Here is a 17,046-nt window from a genome sequence, read left to right on the forward strand (position 1 = left end):
AACAATAGTCTTCAATTTTATTTGGATAATACATAAATTATAGTGTTTGTATTAACACCTTAACTATCGGTGGTTAAGTAAAAAGTAATGCTTAACTACTAAGGATTTCTGAAGAAATTCTACAATAATCATTTCAAATTACACTTACATCGTGGATGTTACTATATATAATCTAATAATACTTTTTAGGAAAAGAAAATTATTAAGCTCTATTCTAGTATAACATAGTCATTGAGAAATTAATAAATTTTCGGTAGGTAAAATGCTGAAACTTTTGCTACCACGTCAGTCACACAAATGATAGAATTCTTTGTTTAAACTTAAACATGAATTTTTGACACGTATTAAGTTTTACGTATTGAGAGCCAAATTTCTGTTAAGTTTTGTGAAATGTAAGAAGGCTGAAAGATTAGACACTCTGATAAATCTTGATTTTTCATTTCGTGATTTATCAAATACCTTACTTTGACTTTGAAAATTCTTAGGGTTGTCGATTTATCAGTTAACGAATTAAATATTATTAACAGATAATTGTACAGGCGATAAATAACTATTCAAATGAAAATAAAAAGGTTTACTGAAAATCAGAATTCTCAAATGTAATTAAAAATTTTCGTTCAATAAACACATTATTAAATATTAGTAATCTATTATTTATATTTTCTTAGGAAAACCAAACATCAAACATTTTAAATTCGAAATAAAGTAATAAATATGATACTAATAAATCTGACAAATGCATTACTATTTAACATGTGAGATAGAAATCTTAATTACCCATTTGAATACAAATTTATTTAAATAATCTCCAGTACCAATTGTTACATTGGTAAGAAATGAATATCTACTCGAGCATATTAAGTTTACTGTCAACCACGTCATAAGGTTTAGTCAGGAATGGCTCCTATCGCAAAAATAATAGTAATAATGAAAATTCGCCAGGTCAGCTCAAGTCTTAGTGTAATAATAATTATTCAATTTAACAATAATAAAGTATAATAAAAATTAATTGTAAATGATTTTCAAACATAACTCAAAATATATAAATGCAGAGTATTTAAAATGAAATACAATGTACGTGAAAAATAAAATTGAAAAAATGAACTTCGACGAATTAAGTATACATAACAGTACTGAACAGCAATTTGATATATAAATGTGAACCAACGCTGATCCAGACATTATGAGGCATAGTTCGATAAATACAATACATTTATTTTTTGTGTTTTATAAATTCAACTACGAAAAGAAGATTAAATCTTCGTTTTATGAAAAACCAGTTGAACTTTTAATCCATTCTATACATAGAACTCTAATATTATCGATGTGGTAATCATCTACTAAGGTGATTGTCTAACATTGTTAACCAAACTAATATTCCTCTTATCAATAATAAATTATAAAATTAATTTACAATATTCTTTTCTTTATTACGGATAAAAAATGAAGGTAGCTCAAAATAAACTATTCTAAAAATTTACCAAAAATTGGTACCCGGATCTATTTACAAAGATTTTTATTTATATATTTCACTCTGTAGTTAGAAATATTTTGATATATATATATGGTTGTGGTTTATGGATGGACAATGTATGCTACATGTATTTTGTAGTTCAACGGGTAAGTTTTACTTGTTTTTAATTCCCTGTAATTATTTACAATTTACAAACAAAAATATGTTATTTATTACATAACGATTTGGAGGAATTATTTTGGTATCGTTCATATCATCAATTATTTTTTAATATTTTGCAATTTTTTAAAGTAATGATATTTCTGAATTTTATTTTATTTTGTCTGTACTTTTATTTGAACTTTCATCTTGAGAAATTATACTGTTGATAAATCTCTTTAGTCATTGTAAGTTGTATTATTTAATTTTAAATAATATCTGAAGGAAATTGGGGCTATTCGAAAATTTAAAATATTCATATATTTTGACAAATTTAATGGTAGTTTTCATTACAGTTATTAAAAAACTCTGTTAACGATAAAACGATGCCAAAATGTGTATAAATTAAAATAAATATGAATTAAGATTGATTTTTTAATGTCGTGATATTTTTAATATAACATTTTTTATTTCACATTTAATTTAATAAAACAATAAAACATAAACATTTTTCCAATAACGCTGAATGAAATTTGATATATAATACATTATCATTCTAAAAGAAATAATCCTGAACATGGGCATTATTCGTAATGAGACCAAACAAATGAAATAAATAACGTATACCACAACAGAAAATTTTCAGTTATACTTAAACGAAAATTTGGTATTTGAAATTCCTTTTATTATACACGAAAGTACTCGTTATCATCTGTTATTTCATGATAATTTAAATATTAACTATTTTGATATTAAAGAATCTGAATTAAAAATGTTTAAAGAAATCATTTTAACAATTCATTAATTCATCAGTATTAGGACTGAAAGACAAACGGTATTAATATCGTCGCTTAAAACAGCTGTTATATGAAATAAATCAACAGTTTGTCTAAATAAAAGAATGTTATTAAAAACAAAAGCTCAAACTACAACTCTAAATTGTTATTTCTCATTGTAATTTTGAATTAAATATCATCCATTTTAACTGATAATAATACTTAATTAAATGATAAAACATTCTATTTATTTTTTATAGTAAAATTTCGAAGAAAAATTCAAAGGATGTCGTTTTCTATACTTGTGAAACTAATAACTAGTCATACATAAATGTATATAAATTGAGAATATTTATAACATTCGGAATACTTTTTGGTACAAATTACACATATACAAAAAAACATCTAATACTTTATACTCCAAAACTAATTTAGCTTCAAATTTTTATTTCAAGCATTAACCTAATAGCTTAATATTACTCACATAAAGAAATCATTCTTTTCACGAGAATATGCACATGTAATTCGTTACGTTGACCAATTTTTAAAATTAGATAAATTAAAAGATGGACAAATTATATTCTTGTAAAAGATAATTTAAGTTTAAAATAATGTTTATCAAAAGTAAAACGTTAATAATTATAAATAGGGCTTCAAAGTATCTTTTGTTACACTAAAATAAAAATTTTCATATTCGTTTAAACAAACGCAAAATTACTAAACACATGTTCAAACTGAGTATTTGTGAGAAATATGAATCAAAATTCTTCACAGTGGCTTTTATCATACTCGTCTTTTAATAAATTGTTATTGAAGAAATAAGTCGAGTACAAATAATTTACAGCCAAGTAAAAGGTGTTCGCATATATATGGTCACAATTACATCGGAAATACAAGAGAAATAAAATGAATGTGGACAACGGTAATAGCAACAAATAAGATACGAGTTCTTCCCGTGTAGTAAATACATATACAGATAATAATATAAATAGGAAATGGGTTTCTATATTTGGCGTAAATCACTTTTAAATTTCTAGAAACTACGCTAATGTCGTATACGCACTTGCGAATTAATTGTGCTTATAATAAAAAAGTACAGTGATTATCTTCCCTAAATACGGGTTGACTCTAGTACGAAATTTCTTGATAAATTACCTAATTTGCGCGAAATATACGAATTACAAATTACAAAAATGAATAGATGAGATAATACTTAAATAAGATTTTATGAATCTCTTATTCGTTATCTTACTCATATGTACACTGTTATAAGTAGTAATGATTGCATTAAAAAATATGGAAATCGTAGCGGGGATAACCTTAAAAAGTATATTCAAGCGACAAAGGGAGAAAGGCGTGTATGAAATGTTTTGTGCGGCACATAATTTCTACAAAAATACTCTCATACGAGAAGTGATACTCACTGAATCAATTCTCTGTCTGTTCTCATATTCAACATTAAGTTTTCCATGGTGTCCCGATCATTAGATTATAATTATCACGATTCTCTATATATTGCTCTTATAACACCACGCACAATATTTTACAAAAATATGTACTCTAATATTAGTCGAATTAGTTTTGAGCAAATATATGTAACAAGCTACGCAAATGTTACGCATAATCGTTCGCACTGTCGCCCTCTGTCACTTGCCACAAGGGTTTGTGCATTATTAATACAATTTCATCGGCTATAATTTATGTTTCACTGTTTGCTTACGTCGTCAAAAAACGAAGCTCGTTTATCTACTACCTACTTTAATTCGATACTTGTACTACGTACAATAATAGATATCAAATATAGAATAAACTACCTAAATGCATTTGGCATGTCTCGTTTATGTGCGAAGCCCACATGTTCTAATTTGAATTATTGACTGTTACATCAACATTTTCAAAATCTATGAACAAATGGCGCCACTCCCTTGGTTAAATCGACTTTAAACTTACATTAAAATATTTATTATAACTTTAGACTCTTCTGACGGATTAGTCCAGTGTCGACATTTAACTCTCGATATATAAATATAATTATGATAATTACGATCATTTTGTTCTACTGATCGTTGTAGGAATTGCAGAAGTCCTGATGTGGGCACTCTGCTTGGTGGGTTTACTTTTTGTGGTGGATGTATAATCCATAACTGACCTCCGACTTTTCGTACTATTTTTTTCATCGAGTTCTAAACCATCCTCTTTCTTTTTGTTTATCTCCAAAGCTTTTCCATTACTTTGTCGATCACCGCGATTTGCTAATATATTTTTGCACGTGCTTTTCCCAGCTTTCGTATCACTCTCGTAATTTTTCCGTAAAGGTTGTGGAGTATAATATAAACTAAACCTTTTCGATTTTTCTGTCGATGTTTGTTTTTCGTCCCTTAATTCATCGGTAGAACTAAACTTTCGACTTATTCTGGTAGTAGAAGGAACTAATTTATCACTAATTAAAACAGACCCAATCTCCTTTTTTGTGGAAGGTGGTAGAAGACAACTAAATCTTTTATTTTTTACAGATGTTCTTGAATCTGTAGCATTTTTTTGTGTATATCTTTCACGTCTAAGTTTCACATCATTTTTCATAGATTTTGATGCATCCGGAGTTTTCATTAAACTCTTTCTATTATTTAGAATATTTTGTGATTTGGAAATTTCTGACGCATTCCCTTTCAGTGCTACTGGTGCTTGCAATATTTTAGTTGCCGACTTATTCTGATTTGTTAAAGTTTTTAATTGCGAGTCTTCATTTACAAAACCATTATCGTTTGGATCACTTGTATTATCATTCTTTGGTTCCTGTTTATATGAAAAACAAATGTTTTCGAAACTATCAGTTGACTCCATACTTTGAGTTGAACTTGACCTTTGTTCCTGTGTTAATTGTGCAAATTGAATATTAACAAAGCTGTCTGATGTTTCTATATCATTACTAGAACTACCAGTTGAACTACCAGTTGACGATAAAAGCATATTACAATTTTTCATATCGTCACTCTCGAGATTTAAATTAATTTTTTCAGGACATATTAAATTTTCATAAAGATGTTTCTGCCTATACCTTTTTTTATTAATCTTTGAACTAACTGCTTTAGGTGTTTCAAAGGTATGCATGTTACTATTGGTTGATATGTCCGGTGTAATCTGTACAGTAGAATTAATTTCACTAGAGGAATTTCTTTCATTGAAGGAATATATATTTTCTTGAACTGGATTGTTGTCACAACTCACATTACTTTGAATCGTCTTTGTATTATGATAACCACTTATTAACATTGAATTTTCAGGAATACTGTCGAAGGATGAAGTTTCACTATTTGATGATTTTAAATGATACTCTTGAACATGTTTTTCATTTAAATTGTTTATAAGATTGTGCATAGATTGACTAAGATTATGAATATCTTGTAAACCATCTGCACTGAGAGACACAGGTTCATCATCACTTGCATTTCCATTATTAAAATTAGTTTCGTCAAAACCAAAATTTTGTTCACCTTGATCCATAATGCGATGTGAATTAATATTTTCTGATTCTAATGATGATAAAACTTCATTCCATTTGCTTCTAATATTTGGTCTGCTGTTGGGTGTACCATCAATTTCATCTTGCGAACTGCCGTCCTGTGCTACATTCTTGAAGTCAAATTCAAAAGTTGCTATTCTTATCGGCTTACACTGCTGATTCCAGTGTTGCTCCGACGGGTTGGTAGGGGTTGATGCTGTGGTCTGCTCGCCTCCTAGAAAGCTCTGTTGATATACAGAGGCGGGACAAAAGAAAAAAAAAGCACTGCTACAGATACAGCAAACCACTACTGAAGCCTTCCTAGCAAAGTATTCAAATAGCCAAGAACAAAGCTATATAATAGGTGAGCATATTATTCAATATGGCAGAGAATTCTAGCTAATTCAGAATTTAAAAAATTATGTAAAACTAGTAAGCAAATTAATAAAAAAATATTCATAACCAACATCTAACATCTATATTGAAGTTAAAAAAACAAGTTCACCATAACTACTGCAAAGGTCATTTTTATTGTGTTATTTTTAATAAAAAAAAAAAAGCCATGCAAGAGAACGGAAGTAGGTTTGTATTGTAAATTAATAGGTAATGACAGTTACCGCTAGCCATGGATGGTCGAGTACATCTTCTGCGGTAAATCTCAATTCAGGCAGTGCTTGGAGCATGTTTGAAATCAACTGTTTGGCAGAATCCGACACGTTATCCCAATATGGGGGAGTGAATTCATAATGTCCACTTAGAATCCGTTCAAATAATTCTTCTTGTTCGTTTTCAGGTGACACAAATGGTGGAAAACCACAAAGTAAAATATATAATATGACACCAGCTGCCCATACATCAATCTAGAAATATATACATTTAATTTTTCCCATATTCTTCATAAAAAATATATCTAACCAATAATATACCTTTAACCCGTATCCAGTTTCTGCCAAAATTTCTGGTGCTACATATGTGGGTGTACCACAAACTGTATATAATGGCTCTCTTACTACTTGAGCTAGCCCGAAGTCACCTAATTTCAAACATCTAACATGACTTCCGTCCATTTCTACTAAAAGATTCTCAGGTTTAACATCACGATGAACTATATGATGTGAATGTAAATAAGCCAATGCAGATGTTAAATGACCAATCATTACACTGGCTTCTGGTTCAGAAAATTTTGTTGCTGCAGCGAGAGCATCAAATAAATCTCCACCCTAACATAAAAACAAATACAGTGTTATTATTATGAAAAAACCTGATCTAAAAGCTTTTGTTAAGTACATATACCTTTACAAGTTCCATGACTAAAAACAGCTGATCAGTTGTTTCTTGTTCTGCAATCAAACTAATAATATTCGGATGACAAACTTGTCGTAAAATTGTCACTTCACTTGCCAACATTGTTTCTTTACCCTGACATTTATACTTATCTACAATTTTCATTGCATATTCTGCACCTGAAGATCTAAACAAGATTTGTCAATAGAAATTCTAATAGTTTTAAGAATTATATAGAAATCTTTGTAATACTTACTTATGAATGCAATGTCTAACAACTGCAAAATTACCATCTCCAATGACATGACCAACTGCATAATGTAAACGCAGTGGTTGTGGTAAAATCAATGAAGAAGGACTAGGTGTACGCACTTGGGGCGTGTTAAGCACCTTCTTTCCAGATTTACGTGGCATTCTAGGCATTGGACCACTTTGTCTTTTCGATGTCCATGGACACCTTCTAAAGCTTTGAACATTTTTAGATTCTTCAAAATCTAATTCAAAATCTTCTTGGTTTGCTTTCTCAGGCCCATAAGCCACAAAAATGTCTTCATTATCAAAAAATTGTTCCAATGAGTTAACTTGTTGACCTGATAATGTATAAACTTTCCTTACTGCTCCGGTATCTAGTTTAACTGCATCTGTAATTGCTTCCATTGCATGTTCCAAGCTTGGAGCATTTCTTTTATTTAATAAAAGACGTACAACTTTACGAGGTTTTGTGCCATGTCGAATTAATGTAATTATCCTTGCTTTAACGCATAATGGTATTGCACTTATTTGTCTACCAGTGCCTGCTGGAGATTGTGGTAATCCAGATAAAGAATTACCTCTTCTTACTTTGGTAGATGAATATTCGACTTTCTTAAACATTTCTCCTTGTCCAGAAACCACATAACATTTACCATCTTCTAAATCATTGACGTTTTGAACTTTTCGTCCATCCATAGTATAAATTGATCTGACACCATTAGGTAAAGTAACACTTGATATTAAAGCCCTTGTTAAATCTGAAGCTAAACTATCAAAACTGCGATATCTTTCTGGAGTGACTGCCATTACAATACCAGTATAAAATTTATCTCCATTTCTAAAAAATCTCACTCTCTTTGCTTTTTTAGTTAGCGGTGTTCGAAGAACGTTCAAAGAATGCCGTGCATTAATATCCAATATTCTTTCATCTAAAGTCATTATAGTAGTTGAATTTATTTCTCCACTTCCTGAGCAATTGCTATCACCAGATATCATAATCTTAGGTGAAGCAGTTTGATTCAATAGTTCCTCCATCATCCTACGTACAAAATATCTTTACTTTATACAAAGAATAAATAGTATATAAATAGTATATACATTTCCTATTATACAAAAAAATATTTTTTGAATGAATAAATGAACAGCCATGTTTCACGTTTTGCACACTAGAAAAAATATTTAAAACTAACGATTTTTGTTGATTATTAATTACAAAATAAATAAACATACAAAACTAACACATTTTACAATACACAATTATAGTAAACAATTTTTTGTGACACCATTATTATATTATTTGTAAAGCAGATCAAGTATTAAACATCAAGTACTATACTTTAAAATTTAGAACAGTCAATATTTCTTTATATCCTTGGCATGCATTTAAAATTGTTGTAGATAGCAACTCGGAAATAAAAATATTTATTCACTTTCATAACCTAGTTAACCTTTCCAAAAATTTTCTACGTGTGCATACACAAACATCACATGAAAATGAACGGTCTTAAACGGAGTCATTTGTTAAGCATTCAAATTTAACAACAATTAACTGATCGATATGAACTTACCTGCTCGTTGAGCAGAATGTGCTGCTAAAAAACAGATGAAAAGTCAACTAATGAGAGAATGAATCACCACTGAGCTGACATTTTCATAGCAACCATGACGCGAATACTAGATAATAAGAGCGAGAAATCTCACTTTCGATTAATACTGAAATAATTTCACTTTCCGTTGTATGTAAATTATATGTAACTGTTACACGTTACGTTACTATTGTAACACACTGATTTTTGTTTTCTACACACAGAATAGATTGACTTGCCAAAAACTCTATAAATAAAGTGGCTTGTCAAAGAGAAACCGGGAAACCGGAACCGGAAATATAAAGAAATTAGAAGGGTGGGACATGAAAATGAAAAAATGATAAAGCAACTTGTAATGAATTAAATCGAATTAGATCTATTATTTCATTTTTATATAAATATCTTTTAACGCAATTTATATTTTGGCAGTCCCATTTTGTCTCTGTTACTTAAACGATTATCTAAATTCAAGCAAATAAACATTTGTAAATTTTATTTAAACGTCTTCTTTAATTTTTTTATAATTAATTCGTTATTAATTTCAATTTGATGAAATAATACATTATTACTTTTCCGACATATAACACAAATTAATAAATTGTAACAAAAAATTAATTTTAATTAACCTAATGGAATAATTATTGCAACAATTTTCAATATTTGATAGAAAATGAAACAGAATTGATAAGAAATTTAAAAACCAGTCGGTAAGGTGCAATATCTGTTCACAGCAATAGAGGGCAGAGTGATCGATGAAACTGTATACTGCAACCATCATGTGTTTAACATATTAGATACTACATAAAAATTTTACTGGACATTCATATAAGTGGTATGTTCAATAACTGATAGTTACATAATAAATGAAGTGTATATTAATATAATGTAAATTTAATGTTATATTTAAAAGTTATCAGAAAAATGAACCTTCCACATCCTCTGGTAGCCGTGATCGTCTAGTGGTAAGGACCCTACGTTGTGGCCGTAGTAACCCAGGTTCGAATCCTGGTCACGGCAATGTTCTCTTCACGAGATTACACATTGTCACGGAAGAGGTTTATTTTTTTTCTTCCCAATATTTTCTTCCATAATAATATTTATTTAAATCCGTATCATTCATATACGTGTACCGTCTATAATATTACCATAGCAAGAAAAATGGTAAATGATGTTTTAATAAAGATTAATAATAAAACAAAACAACTCGGTAGAGTATTTCCATGAACAAACAAATGAAAATCAAATCATTAGTTTCAAAGACATTACAGCATTAATTCCTAATAATTCAATAATTTCAAGCGCATCATGTTAAATTTACAACGAATTTATAAAGTCGGATGTTTTATTAAAACGATGTCTGTCAAAGGTATTATGAAAATCATTTCTCAAATAAGCGAAGTTCGTCGGCAGGCCTCTCAATTTTCGAATATTTTTCAATCCAGTTTAAGATTCGGGAAATGAAAATGTGGGAAATTCCATAGTCAAAGCATTGAATTCAAAAGACCTTCAGAATACCTGGAACGCGATCCGTTGATCCGCACCTGGCAGCGCGATCAAGAGAAAGATAGACATAGAAGCGATCCAGCCGGTGTTGGTAACGAGACAGGGCCGTAGCACGCCAGTGCCGAGGCAAAGGTAGCTGGACACGGAGGAGGGAGACAGCACAATAGCGAGCGACGTTCTCTAGAAGAGCCGCAGTCTCGTTCAGTGTGTGTTTATTGGCGGTCGTAGTAGCGCGGGTGGATTTGTCACGGTGAAGGAGTGAAACGTATAGAGCCGCTCTACAGTGTATGAAAAGCAAAAGCGGTGCGTTCTTTTCGATTTAACGTAAAATAAAAGCGAACGGGGACAAATGCGGTGACCGAGGATGCCTCGTGAGTGAACGTGCAACAAGAGACGCCGTAAGTGCGGGTGTCCTCGAGCTCGACTGCAGATCTCTAGACCGGTCAACGAAAATGCGGGCGCGATACGTGGTGGCAGGTGAGTAAGGCCCAGGGCATGTTCGCCATTCGTGCGTCGTTCTTGCTTCGTGTTTCTCTATGCCCGCCGTTGCGGGCTCCGCGATCTACGATCCAGCACGTGAACGTAAATCCTTTCGCCCTCGACGGATCGAACGGTGGCATCGATCGATACGAAAATATCGATCAATGAACGCTTCGCGTTCTCGTTTACAGATCCTTTTTCATCTGCACGGCGGGCAAATCAACGCTAGCTTGAGATTTAAATTTCTATGTGGATCTTACGGAAGCGATGCACAGCGAGCACATTCGGTAGCGTAGAATTCGTGACAGGTGGGGAGGCCGACTTGCCAAACCGTTCCGCACACCTGATCGTCTACCTGAAGTACTGTTATATGTCCGTGTATACTAGGATAGTCTAAAATAAACGTCGTTCTGCTTCACGGAAGACCGGTATATACTTGCCAGTGTTTCAACACGTTCTCCTTTTATTTTTTAACCGAATGCCAGTCCGAAGCCGCACTCGGAGACGCATTACCGTTGATCGTACGAATATTATCCGATTACTCGTTTCCCGACGAACGAATGCAAAGTCCGCGCGAGTTCGATCTCCACGTCTCGAGCACAAATTGAAATCGGCCGGAGTTCGAGCGTCTCTGACAATCCTCGGCCCGCGGAGGTCGCCAGCCGAGACGCCGAATCGCGGGTACTGTCATGCATTATGGGCAAAGGAATTAAAACTAGGCATCGCGAGGATCGATAACGTTAGTGCAATGACCCCCATAGAGCCTCTTACACGATCGTTCCGGACTTCGCTTAAGAATCGATCTACTGGCCGAGGTCTGCTCGAAACAACGTAAACTTGTACAAAATAAGAATCGTTGACGCGTAGAAAATAAAGACGTTTGTAGAATGTATAACGGGCCGAACCTATATAATACTTGCATTCATCAACCAGACCGCTGGAAATATCGATCGTTTTAAATCTCATATCTCGCGTTGTTTAACGGTTCCCCTCAGCTACTGCTCCCCTTTCATATCAAACAACGCTATAGAAAATTCCACGGCGCGGAGTTCGATGCATACGTTTATTATAATTACAAAACTCTTCGCAACCGCGCGTCATATCAGCTATGTACTTTCTTTTCTTGCCGTCCCCCGTGTGCGCGCAATTTCATTCGTGAAAGCCCGCCCGTTGGTGGTAAGGGTCCGGCGTGTATACACCGTCCCACGTCCCAGGCGCCGGTACAGACCAGTTTCTAAATTCTTTTCTCCCGATTAATGGTAATTAACCTAAGTGATTCTCGAGATTAACGAGAGTCGTTAAAAAGTAGTTTTCTTTGCGCGGCGGCGGTGGCGGTGGCGGCGGTGGACGAGCCAGCTGGGCTGTACGCCGCTCCGCGGGAATTCTCTCGGCGAGAAATCGCGCCGCTGAGCGTGAAACTGAAAAAGAGTTGGCTACGAATTTCTAGGTAAAGGAAAAACATATTTCGGACTCGTCGTCCAGCGCAGGTGGAAGCCACGTCGGTGCATTAACGTTGGCCCCTCGCTTCACGCTCAGGTGCGTGCCTTGAACGACACGCAGACAGACCGCACGGGAACGCACACGCGTCTATAGTCACGTACATATTCACGTGTGCACGTATATGAAAGCCACTGCGTCGAATGGGGGCTCGGCGTTCGTCGTTATACCTGCCGGACGATGCCTGGCGTTAATCTTTTTCCGTTTCTTCTTATCGTCAGCGAAAAAGGAGCGGGCTAGATTCTGTAACAGGTGCTTCGTCTTCATTGACGTGTACGAAATTTTACCGCCGTAACCGGACACTACTGACAGTTACGATGCATCGCGGGCCTATAGGTTGAGAGCGTTTAACCCTTAACGCGCGAAGCGGGGTCACTCGGGAACCCCAATACGAATCTTTGTTATTATTCATTGCTGTACTGTCTTTTTTGGAAGTTATTTGTAAAGATGTTTTGGACAAACATTTTTATATCCAGCGTTTTCGTTAACTGTAACAAGAACTTGGGAATGTATAAAATTATATCAAGTAGACTAAAGCGACAGAATTCTTGGTGAAGATTATAGATTACTTCACCTTCTTATACTAACGGTCCATCCTCGTATGGTCGACCATGTAACGGCGAACTGACGCTGGGTCATTCATGATTCATGTTAAATTTTTCATAATATGTACATTAAAACTAATTTCCCCGTCAAAGTGGATTCTTGTTACGCCACTAATGGATATTTTAAGTGACCTTAATGTAAGTGGAGGCAGTAGAGTAATTAGTAGGAAAATGAGAATCAAGTAAAAGTACACAGTGTGCGACTGCACATAAATGCATGTGAAAGAGGAGTAAAAACAATTTGGTATTGACTGGCCCAGAATGCAATCTGTGATATGAACCAGAAAAGAATACAGTTAAACTATATAACATTACTAATAAACTATAATAATATAACAATGATAGTATTAATTCAATTATAAAATGTTAAATAAAATATTGATATATGTTTATTCACTTATTTATTTCATTGTTTAATCAACAATTAATTATTCATAATTTACTTTTTCTAATCGAGATTCAAATTGTTAAGATTATTTTTTAATGCGTTTAATCAATGTACAGCAGTTATTACCGTATTTATTATTTTATTACCAGTATTGACTTCATTTCTTATTAGTTGAATTTTCAAGTAACCGTATAAAATGTGACTATGATAGCAACATATATTATAATAAAAGAATAATTCAATGTATGTACGTCTTTGTTAAAGAAAACAATACTTTATCATACAATATTTTATCTCTTTCAATCTAGTTTCGAGGCACTTTTACAGTACTTGTGCATTGTGCAGACGTATCAATCCTTTGTCTTAGGATCTATTTCTATTCAAATACTCCTGCTTACGCCGTTTTATTTTGTCGCGTCTTTGAAGGCACAATTATTATAAAGAAAACTGAAGTATTACAGGTTCAATTGAATTTATTTATAAACAGAAAAAAATTATTTTATCCATATGATATTAATTATCTAGAGCAATTTTCAGAAGCTAAAACTAGTGAATAAATTATTGTTTCGGTATACAGTACCGAATAAAAGTTTGACACTACATACATTTTATTACTTCGTAAAACATATTTTTATTCGGTTATAACCAACGCGAATATTCACTTATTTCTATAACAGCTATTGACATTATAAAGTAAACAAAATATGTGTATAACGTATAACATAACTATAAGTATTTCGGCAGCAGTTGAATAACAGAAGTTAATTATAGTAGCTGCAGCTACTGACATTACAAAATAGACAAAATACCGTAAAGTTATATACGATAGTAGAATTAAAATATTAATTATAATAGATACTTGATGTAAGTTTATTATTGCACATATTATGCAAATCTTTATTTAAATATACGTTCACATAATTTGTGCACTAACCAAACACAAAACTAACGAAAAATACCGAAATCTTTTATATGCATGATACAAAGGCATAAGTATGAACCTTGCAGTGTTGTTAAATGTATCTGTTATAAAGTAAAAATAAAATAAAATAATCGACAATTTTATTTGCTATGTAATGAAAAACATCAGAAAATTGTTACTTGGAAAACAATATAGAACAGTCCAAAGTTCTGGGGAAAAAATATGCAACATTATGAATTTTCATTGAAATTGACAGTAATTTATTTAATACTTGTATTACCTGGTATTTTGTAACATTGTCACGTGCACGTAATCACATTTTTTATTCGCTTTAGTTCCAATATTATAAGATTTTCACACTGCGATGGTGAAATTTGTTTTCAGGATAATTAACAATTTGTACAAATTCTTATTTATTTTACTTTCAAACTTTTTACCGCTGGTAATATATAATCATATATAATTTATAATTCTGTAAAAAAATCTGTTCTTTGCATTTAAGTTTCTGTTATTAATGTTCATAATAATTGATATCGTTCATATGAAACAATTATAAATTATTTAAAAACTTAGTTTATTCAAGCAGTTATTATAATTTTGAAAATATTACAATGTTTTATTGTTTCAGGGACTGAAAGTGTGTACTTAATTTTCACAAAACAGTTAGAGTAAAATGAAATAATTTCTTGATTTCTTTTAATAAATTAATTTTAAAAATTGTAATACATATTTTCGGTCAAATTTTTAGAATTTTCGTAGAAAATTTTCTTGAATTCCCTTTTTTGCAAATAAACTCGATTTGAAATGTAAATACGAGTTATCATAATTTCTATCCAAGTTTATAGATATTTTAAGATAGTGTTGTTTATTTGAAGAAAAAGATTATTATCACGTAACTCACGATCTACAGTCTTCATATTGATTTATCCGCGCGGTGTTGCGTACTACAATATAGAATGAATGTAAAACTGGAATGAAATGTAAACTATAGAATATTCTTTAACATTATATTTTTCAAGTTAATGCCCACAAAAGCGTCCAAATAAGAAAATGTAAATATCTTAAGCATTATATTCGATTTGACAATTTTTCAAAATGTCTATAGAATACATTGATAATTATTTCGATGAACCAAAACTGTTCTGAAATTATACAATTAACCTTTGCATCGAACCGATAAGTGGGGAAGCATGTAATACTGATGAATTTTCGATAATCTATCAAAATTTCTTTTATAAAAATATTTTAACAAATAACAAATTTTCCAAAGAAATTGTTGAAAAGAAATCTCGAGGAGAGATTTATTTTTTGCATTTAACAGAAAGAAGTTCACTTTTCCCTTTCTCTCTGTGACGCATGGTTCAAATAAATTACTCAGCTATGAATCAATCAGTGTGCGTTATTCCAGTTATTCGCAATTTTTTTGTTCGCTGTCATCCCGAGAGGAATTCACTATCTTTCTTTTCATTGACGATTTTCAAGCTGACGTTCCCTCAGACAATTTCAGCCAGTCGATTCCGCGCGTACGTTTGATTCCTTCTTCAGCGTTATGCGCTTTCGATGAGTCCGCAACATAGACATTCCAGAAGATTGCATTTTTTCAGGATTATCGACGCGCGACGAACGCAGAACGAACGTTTTATTGCAATAGCGCATTCTTGTTATGTTCAGCTGTGCCACAATTTCGTCGGTAATAATTATATCCGAATAAGGCAGAATGGAATAAATCACAAGTATAATATATGATAAATATGTCGTAAAGAACAAATACTCTATTTTGGTTCGATAATTGCGAATTTTATATGCAGCTGGATATGTGTGCAAGTGTTTTATTTAAGTAAAATCTCTTGGAACTGGTGTCTCGTACAGGAACGAAATAATTTTTTATGGAAAATTAAGTTGAATATATTTGCGAAATAAAATTCATTTGAAGTGTTTGTTTCGAGAAAATAGTTGGAAATATTCAAAATGCGTGCCAAGGCTAAACTTTATTTTTTGTGTTCTAATTAACAACGTTTTTTTTTGTTTATATCGATTTGTTTTCATTCCCTCTGAATCTGGTTAAAAATAAAATATATTCTGTTTAAAATATTTCCTTCTTTGGACAGAATTTGTTAAATAAATATCGTTCAGTTATAACCGTGAGTTAATCAAATAAAGTTTATTTAACACATACTTCGTTTTATCAAAAGTGAAGATTGGAAATTTATGTTTGAAATCTCATTTTCGAGGAACACCAGTTTGAAGTTATGTCAAGCATAACTTTCTTTTGCTAATCGCACTATACTCAATAGATGTATAAAAACCATGCTATAAAAAAGTACACTTTTTCGTTTAAATTAGTTACTAATATTGTAATTTTGCAAAATAGCACCGTGTGTATTCTGTTTTCTTACTTGTCAAGGAAGTAATAAATTTTAGAACGAAGAATTTTGTCTTTTATTTTTGTCAGATTTATCAGATTTTTCCTGGTTTCAGTGTCTATTAATGAATTATTTATTATTTTGTTGAGAAGTTATTCGACAAATAAATATTTTTGTAATAAAATTGTAAGAAATGATATCATCTCCTTTTAAAAAAAGAGCTATTTCTTTCGTTATTTGTTTTATACAAAAATGAAGCAATAATTATACAAGCTTGTA

General features: G+C 31.9%; 2 protein-coding genes and 1 non-coding gene across 5 annotated transcripts in view; 2 read left to right on the forward strand and 1 right to left on the reverse strand.

Annotated features, from left to right (window-relative positions):
- Positions 1-674: 674 nt before the first annotated feature.
- On the reverse strand, positions 675-9,319 carry LOC116427734 (uncharacterized). The gene is made up of 6 exons (XM_031978441.2): positions 8,992-9,319; positions 7,428-8,462; positions 7,181-7,358; positions 6,814-7,107; positions 6,505-6,747; positions 675-6,132 (listed from the first exon to the last, which is right to left on the reverse strand). The coding sequence occupies exons 2-6, from the start codon at positions 8,459-8,461 to the stop codon at positions 4,435-4,437; spliced, it is 3,447 nt and encodes a 1,148-aa protein (XP_031834301.2). The 5' UTR covers position 8,462; positions 8,992-9,319; the 3' UTR covers positions 675-4,434.
- A 635-nt stretch (positions 9,320-9,954) lies between these two features.
- TRNAH-GUG (transfer RNA histidin (anticodon GUG)) lies at positions 9,955-10,026 on the forward strand. The gene has a single exon. It is a non-coding gene; the product is annotated as a tRNA-His (tRNA).
- Positions 10,027-10,642: 616 nt separating this feature from the next.
- Positions 10,643-17,046, forward strand: part of crb (cell polarity complex component crumbs) — a 120,961-nt gene continuing 114,557 nt past the window's right edge. For all 3 annotated transcript variants that reach the window (XM_031978443.2, XM_031978442.2, XM_031978444.2), the window contains exon 1: positions 10,643-10,989. In XM_031978443.2, the coding sequence (XP_031834303.1) occupies positions 10,965-10,989 (25 nt within the window). In that variant the 5' untranslated portion in view covers positions 10,643-10,964. The remainder of the gene's footprint in view (positions 10,990-17,046) is intronic.

The sequence above is a fragment of the Nomia melanderi genome, chromosome 11 (genome assembly GCF_051020985.1).
Source record: "Nomia melanderi isolate GNS246 chromosome 11, iyNomMela1, whole genome shotgun sequence".
NCBI classification, from domain to species: Eukaryota; Metazoa; Arthropoda; class Insecta; order Hymenoptera; family Halictidae; genus Nomia; species Nomia melanderi.